The sequence below is a fragment of the Sinocyclocheilus anshuiensis genome, unplaced genomic scaffold (assembly GCF_001515605.1).
Source record: "Sinocyclocheilus anshuiensis isolate Anshui unplaced genomic scaffold, SAMN03320099.WGS_v1.1 scaffold13, whole genome shotgun sequence".
Taxonomy (NCBI): Eukaryota; Metazoa; Chordata; class Actinopteri; order Cypriniformes; family Cyprinidae; genus Sinocyclocheilus; species Sinocyclocheilus anshuiensis.
The window spans coordinates 1,120,256-1,128,737 of record NW_015538026.1 but is presented as its reverse complement, the minus strand read 5'-3'; the positions used below and the strand labels follow the sequence as shown (position 1 = coordinate 1,128,737).

Below are 8,482 nucleotides of genomic sequence, written 5' to 3'. Positions count from 1 at the left end.
CTCTTATTTACACGAACACTGGACTGAGCTCTCTTTCTCGCATTCTTACACATTCGAATGGACAAATACACAGAATTATATCAAAGTATCCCATAAATACAATAGGTTGTATTGTACAAGGGTGTATTGGATCCGTGCATTGACAGCTGCTGCTTAATCAAAGAACAAAAGAAAAGAAAATCCCTCACTGATCTTGACTGAATCACTTTTGTAACCTCAGTTTATATTTTATTTGGCTGTTGTTCGGCGCCGACTACTGTAATGGCAACATGCATCTGTGTATGCGATTATTTTGAAGATGCGTTCCAATATAATTTATCCTTGCGGTTTAATAAAAGTTTAATGGAAAAAAGACAAAAAGTAGTACTTCATGTATTTCTGAATATTTTTTTAAACAGACTGTATAATGATGAAAAACTACAAACATGACAGGTATAATTAAAATGAGCAAATTCCGTCAGCGCACATTTCAGTGCAGTATTTTTACAGAATTTTTAAACCGTGTATACAATATATTAATTGTTCAATTAAGCTGAGATATAGCACTAAATTCTTAATTCATTTGCAGCAAAACTATAAAGTTTTTTGTTGCAAACAGATGAAGACATTATAGGCTTCTCAGCTAATAATACATGTACGCATTCGGAGTTTCGGCATCCCAATATTTTGGGCGTTGTATTTTGATTAATAAAATAAAAATGATAAAAATTACAATACAAAAATGAAATTTAAATTACCCTGCTTCTAAATAAATTAAGCAGTTATTTTTATTTAGTTAAAAACGGGCCAAAAGAGACCTCAAAATTAGTAGGCTACCAAAAATGGGAAAAAAACCCTTAACGTTTTTGCTCAGAATTCGTTTTTAATCCCTGCATGATTTTAGTCATACATGATAAATATCAAATACGTTATAGCTTGACTACAAGTTTAAAAACAACGCTGCAATTGTTGTAATTAAGGAAATGAAACTCATTAAACTTACCATCATGAAATGTGTCTACACAGGCGATAATGCCAAAAAGAAAGAGAAACATCGGAAACAAGGAAACATCCTCAACAGTTCTCCTCACGAAACAAATTAATTTCAGACTGAATGAAAATGATTAGCAACACCAAAATAACAGCAAAGCTAATGTTTTCTGTTAGTTTAAGCACAAACTAAGATAAGTCAAAACTTTGTGGCAATAATTAAGACCAAACTGAACATGGTGTGTGTTTATGGTGCATGTTACAATGTTGTCTCGGCGGGGGCGGGGCGTGGTGGAGGTGGGGCTTATGTTATCGGATATCGCAATATTTTTAAAGGCGATTATCGATAAGATATTTTTGACATATCGCCCAGCCCTACTGCCGTTACTCATCTCATCAGGCTATTTTCAACCTAATTAACCTGACAAGGTTCCCAGTGTGACCTCAAACATAAAGGATACTGTATACAGTATGTACGGGTGCAGACTTTTCTTAAATGAACTTGTGTGAAGGAAAAAGATTGAAATTGCATAGAATTTTAAATAGTCTCTCACTGTGACTCATGCATCCTTTAATGCACTTTTTTTTTCAGACACATCTGTGCATTACCAGGTGGAAGGCAGTCGGCAGACCATCAGGGTGACAATGTTCTTGGACAGCCGTCATTTCAGTGAGCTGCCAACAAGACTGCAGAACGGAGGCTCTTTGAAGCTGCAATCAGTCCTCTTCACTAGAGGTGGGAGCAGACAAACAGAACGAGATAAATGACTATTTCCATTCTAAATGTGTTTCATTTGTAATCTACGGTTCTAAAACTTTGTGAGCTGCCTACAGAGGTTATATTTTGAGGCACTATAGTCTGTTCAGAAAGGTTGCCTTCTTAATTATGCTGCCTCTTAAGATGCCAGGCATGCTTCTTTTGAGGATATCCCATAATGCAATGTGATGAGAATGAATCAAGACAAGAGAAGTGTCCTTTATTTATTTGACATTTTTATTGTGTTTTTGATATTTTTCTTAGATAGATAGATAGATAGATAGATAGATAGAGCTAATTAAAGCCACTCGGTTTCATTGATGAGTTTTGGTCTCCGTCTAGTGGTATGTGGAGAGCACTACAGCACTGGGCAAAGCATGACATTCATCTGTATTTTCTTAATCTTTATCAGGACTGGAGAAGCCAGAGGGTGTGTTGTCTCAGGATTTTGTTGCCATGGAAGAGTTTCAGCAGCGTACAAATGCTCTGTCACTGGAGAAGGTCAAAGGTTATTACCGCAAGCTCAGGTACAGAGACCCTTTAGGGGCATGTGGATATCATACAGAGTGACCTTTGCTTAAAGTTTTGATTGATTTTAATTTTGCTGCTAAACTAATTTAAATTAAACCGTTTTAAAAGATAACTTTAAAAATGTAAGTTAGACATTTCATTAAGTAAATAATTTATGTAATAAAGGTTTGAATGGCAAAAAAGTGCTAATTTTTATATAATATCTTTCATTTTTCAGGGCTTTTTATCTAGAGAAATCAAATTCAGACTCAAATTCCACTGCAATGAAAATAGACCAGGTAATATCCCTATATACAACCCGTTCAACTGTTTGGTCAGTAAGTTTTTATTTTTATTTTTTATTATTCAGCAAGGATGTATTAAATTGATCAATAGTGAAAGTAAAGACATTTACAATGTTAAAAAATTATATTTTAAATCAATTCTATTCTTTTGAACTTTCTATTCATTAGAGAATCCTTAAAAATATATAACAGTTTCCACAAAAAATGTCAACGTTGATATCGTTCAACAATAATAATAAAAATAAATATAGCATATCAGAATGATTTCTGAAGGATCATGTGACACTTAAGCCTGGAGTAATGGCTGTTGAAAATTCAGCTTTGCCATCATAGAAATAAATGTCATTTTTAAATATATTAAAATAGAAGACATTTTTAAATATATTAAAATAGAAATTGTAACAATATTATGGTTTTAAATGTATTTTTAACAAAGAAATGCATCATTTGTGATCATAAGAGACTTCTTTTGAAAACAAAATTAATAAATTTCCTTATAAGCTCTAACAAACTCCAAACTTGTGTGTGTTTCGGCACTGGGACTCCTGAACAGGCCATAATCAAAATGTAAAGAAATCAATACATAGAAATGTTTTTATTAAAGTTTAAAACCAAATAGTTTCATTTAATCATTGTAATCTCCAGCTCCTTCGGCCGCTTAACACCTTGGATGACCTCTGTCGACTCATGCAGATGTATATGAATGTAAAACCCAGCTCTGCGGGTCAGCCCTCTGGAGTCAGTGTTCTTGTGGTGTCCTCCGAACTCTGCAACCGGCTGGGAGCCTGTCACATCACCATGTGTGCCACTGGGATGCAGAGGTATCTGCAATTAAATGTTGTTTTCATGTTGCTCTAGATCCAGTAGTCAATTGTGAATCCACAGATGAGAATAAAGTTTTATTGAGTGACAGCTCAAAACACACGCTTCTTATCTTTAAGCCTCTTACTACTGAAGTGGAGCCACAGTCAAGTTTCTACTGTAAACTATATTTTATTTTGACTTTCATTTATTTCTTGCTCAAATGTGCATCTAATGGTGATTTATATCCTAGGTTACTGCTACACTGAGGTAAATCTATAACAGATTGTCTAAACTGCCTCTTGACTAGGGTTTTTGTTCTGTGTAGGTGTACTCTGACTGTGTCATTGGAGCAGGCCATTACTCTAGCCAGAAACCACGGCCTCATGCCCCGTTGCCTAATGCAGACCATGGACATCATGCGTAAGCAGGTACAGCATATGACACCTATTTCAAACCGCTCACCTTATGTCATTAAAACTTACAAAATCAATCCTGTGGTTGGTAGTAAATAAGGAAGTTTAGTTTTAGTGCTTTTTTTAAATAGACGATTATTGTATATTTTTGTTTTATTTACTTTTTCTTTTCTATTTAAATTCTATTTCACTTAATCTATATTAATGGAAAGAGACTGAGAAAGATAAATACAATTTAAATAGAAAATAAACTATACAGTATATATACACAATACACAGACATTATAAATGAATAAACACTGAAACATAGCTGCTAGTAGCAACTTCTGGGCCAATTACATGCATGTTGTATGATTGAATAGATTTGTTTGCCCATAAAATGGCCAATTGTGTAATTAGAAAACAAAAGTAGTTACAAAGTTGATATGTGTTATGATATATCTTTTGATTTGGCAATAGGTGATGCTTAAGGCATTATGGCACTGACACATACAGTAAAAAGTTGTTAAATAAGGGCATCATACTGGGTATTTGAGGTGCACTTTTTTCAGTGTGAACAAACTATTTTTCCAGACTTGTACTGTATGGAGTGAAGAAGCATGACTTTCCGTATGCTGTGATTTACCATATGCATTTTGGCCAGTAGGTGGCCACTAAAATGCTTCTGTGCACTTAAAGGACAGCTTCACAGATTTTCAGACAGCTTTGTAGGTTACTGGCTTTCACATATCCATGTGTATTTGTCAGCAAAATCTGCCGGATGGTGCAAAACACTGACAGACTTTTGCTAACAAATAAACTGAGATATTTGGATGCATGTAACATGGAAAGGGTACACATTGTTCATTTACATAATACTGCTGACTTAATAACAATACCAAGCTAGTTAACAATCGGTGATGTTTTCCCTTAAAACTATGGTAAGTAATTATACACAGCAATTTTCAGTGCAGCGGTTGAGAAGATATGTCTTAACTTTTTCTATGGTGCCCTTGCCATCCAGGTTGTTGAACTGTAAGCAATATCAAAAAGCTTTTGACTGGCATCAACTCCAGATGGTCTGACTCAAATTTGGTCAGTCGGATGAAAACTGTAGGAGTTTGAATAAGTGTTCAAAATGGCAAAATCTTGTTTTGAGAGACTAACTCCAAAACTGGAACCAGATATATTGAAACTCTGCCTAATCAGTGTGCTAAATTTCACAACTTTAAGCATACGGTTCTATAGGCCGCCTTATTATGTGAGAAGTAGAATAATAATAAGAACCTTAACAGATACAATACGTGCCTACACACCTTCAGTGCTTGACATATGCTTGAATATATCAATAAATATGTGTGGGCACGTAGGCTAAAGGATAAAAGAGTTGTTGGTAATTTGAGCAACAAACTAGTGTTATATCCTCAGAAACAGACAAAGTCGAAACTAAATGTTCTGATGAAACTCTTTAACATGTTTTAGAATATGAATACTGACGTTTGAGCTATTCTGACAGTATTCCAACAGGCAATAATGACTGTCTATATTCATAGGGCACCAGAGTGGAGATTTCTGCCAAAAATCTCAGAGTGATGGACCAGATGCCACCTTGTGCTCCCAGGTATCACTGACTCTTGCTATTTAAAGACCTCACTGACAATAAAAATTGAAAGTTACTATTCCTGGTGGTTTGGCTTCGGAGTTGAATGAAACATCTACAGTAACCAACCCCTTTTTTAATCCTCATCACAGGCTCTTCAGGTTGTGTTTACCCCCCTCTGATGGAGATCTTTGAATGAGGTCACATCCTTCTCTCAGACTTTCTAGATGCTGGGAGATACCAAGACTGGCTTATCATTTTGAGACCCTGCCTCAGCACATCTCAAATCCCAGCCAGCCTCATCCAGAGAGGTCCGGCTGAGGTCAACACGGCAAGGAATGAGAACCGTCTGGCAACCTTTATCTCCTGCTCTGGCAGCTGAGAAAATTGCTAATGCTAACGATGCTAATCTTGGCTAGCAGTGTCTGCCCACATTGCTTCATTGTTTGGTCTCCTAATGGATCTGGACTGGCGTGTGAACGGCTAAATCTAGCTGTAAAAGGCTGTATTATCTCTTCCTTTCGCCTCTGACTGCAATCTTGCGTCAGCAAGTAGGGTGGTGACGTTAAGTTCAGATATGTGGTGATTATGTGCAATTACTGTAGCTTTGCATGAGTGTGTCTGCACGGTGTCTTGGGAGGTGGTGCCCTCAGAGAGCTGTTGCTGTTCTCTAACTCATATCAGGTATTATGAAAGTATTGAAATCATTCCAGCCTACATGGACCAGTTTCAAAATCTTAATTCTTATCCGTCATTGTTTAAAATAAGTTTGATTCTGTTTAACAACACAATTTTCTTGTGACGTTCCATCAACGGCGCATTTTAAGGATAACAGGGAAACAAATGGAGGCTATCGGCTTCTCCAACAATACAAAAACGTAGGCCTCCATACAAAATACAAGATTTCACTGTCGTCAAAATGTTGATATTGAAGATTAAATCCATTATTGATCAACTGGGAGGAAAAAATACAATAATGTCTGCTCGTCCCTGGTGAATAGCACTTTTTAAACATGAATCAATGCTGTGTTACAGTGCGTGACTGTTCTTGGCAGCTGCTTTGTGTGGCTGTTTGGAAAAGCACAAGAAAAAATGCTTGTGTTCTTCAGTGTTTATTAAACATACTGTACATTAGAAGACAGAGAAACGCAAAGGGATCATGTGAAGAATTAATAGATATAGTAGGATTTTATTGAAATTTTGTATTTAGGTAAATATATGTATGTGTCAGAGGGATAAGTGTATGCTATTTGGGAACAGCAGTGCTATAATTTAAAGAGTATTAATAATGTTAAAACATATAATATTGTACATCTTTCATTTTGTATACTTAGTGTATATTTGGATAGGAAACTTTATTGTGCTTTTACTCAATGTGTTCGATATTTAAATTTATAACATCAGCTGTGTGGTCAGTAACCGAGAAGGCCTGGAAATGTAAGTGTTCCTGGATTAGTTTGGATTGGATTACCTTCAGTAGTCCTGACAGTTGACAGTATTTGCTAAAATTTAATTTTAGTGAAGCAAACAAAGATTTGAGCAAATAATATTCGCAATATATGATAAAAATAATAAAAATATTCGCTTTAGTGACAATAATGCAACAGAGCATCATGTCTTCTATGAAATCTTAATGAGACGTTCATCATGTTTGTATTGTAGCTCATAACTCGTCACTGTCTGTTACACATCAGCATGGAAGTTAGACTCTGCAACTTAAGAGCATGTTGTAATGATGATAAAATATTTTAAATAATACTTGAATTTATGCTAATAAATAGTGTTTTTTTTCTCTCCTCATATCTATCCAAATTGAAGCCTAGTGCTGGTAAAATGCTGATTTGTTTTTATTGGATTTTAACATTTGATTTGGTCCTCAAAGCAAATTATTTTTAAACTGGAAACAAGTGTTTTTAATCTGCAGAATCTGTGCAGTCTGATTATTGTATGTTTTGAAGGTCCTTGTTGTTGCTTGTTATTTTGCTTTATAATGAAACCTATCATTTCTGTATGATAGACCTAAATATAGTAAAACCCAAAGACTTAGCATTAGCATGTTCCTATCACTGTATATTAAAATCTCAGGTTTATGCACCATCTCAGTCCATTATTGTGCAATTAGCTTTCCCTTTCAAAAGTTATGACTGCATAATTTAACATCACTAATCAGTCAGCTGAAACATGGTATGCATGTATTCAAATGTCGTCTTTTTTTTAACTGCTGTCCTGTTTTCAGTACTATTTCAAGTTTATATTGGCAATTTTTAACATCTTGCCTCAATTTCAAGTGTACTTTTTAGCTCAAAGAGTGAAAAAATCTTCAATGGTGCTCACAAATCAAGCCTTTCTTTTGAGGGCCTTATAGTTTGTTGGTCTTTACCTCCTATTTGTGTTTTCTTTCATTCCAAAATGATTTTCTTAATTTTACAGATTCTGTTTGTTTCTCTTAATAAGAGCAGCTTTAATCAAAACCTCACTGTGGAGTGAATGAGTAGATCTAATCTGCATCTGCAAATATTTAGCTTATAGTTTATAATAATGTTTGACTCTAGTATCTGTCTTCATGCTGTCCTGAATTGTTAATTATAAATACATTAAATGGCTCTTAAACCTTTCCAGCTGTTAATGTAAGCATATATCTAGTTGTTTTTAACTCAGTGTTGAATTAAAAGCATTGTATAAAGCTCTCCTTTCTGAGGTATTGTAATATTCTACATTATAATATCTATGTTTAGATCCTCCAAGAGTGCACCTTCAGGTAAATCTGATGACCTGCAATAAATCCTGGGGCCTGGAGTCTCAAAATTGTCTAATTACGGATGTCTTGTACCCTAAAGCTCAGTGTGTCACCCTAATTTCCGAATACAGCCCCGATATAACTGGTGATTTTTATAGCCGCCTTCAGTCTGACAGGAGTAAACCTTAGGTTGGCCTTTATGCTCATGCTGTAGGCCTATATAATGCATTGCTGATATCAAACAAAATAAAAGTATCTGCTTATAAATTACTTCTGATCTGTCATTGTTAGAGATTAGCATACAGAACAGGTTACATAATGCATAAGTGGGAATGGAGAGATGTTAAGAACTGTGAAATATCCTACACTGTTTATTTTACACTTTCAATTAAACCACAACTTTTGATT

General features: G+C 35.1%; 1 protein-coding gene across 1 annotated transcript in view; it reads left to right on the top strand.

Moving 5' to 3' along the window:
- Positions 1–8,231, top strand: part of LOC107679267 (phosphatidylinositol 3,4,5-trisphosphate-dependent Rac exchanger 1 protein-like) — an 83,579-nt gene extending 75,348 nt beyond the window's left edge. The window contains 7 exon segments of the mRNA XM_016474782.1: positions 1,562–1,705; positions 2,139–2,253; positions 2,475–2,535; positions 3,187–3,362; positions 3,671–3,773; positions 5,291–5,358; positions 5,490–8,231. Of these exon segments, the coding sequence (XP_016330268.1) occupies positions 1,562–1,705; positions 2,139–2,253; positions 2,475–2,535; positions 3,187–3,362; positions 3,671–3,773; positions 5,291–5,358; positions 5,490–5,532 (710 nt within the window). The 3' untranslated portion in view covers positions 5,533–8,231.
- The last annotated feature ends 251 nt before the right edge of the window (positions 8,232–8,482 follow it).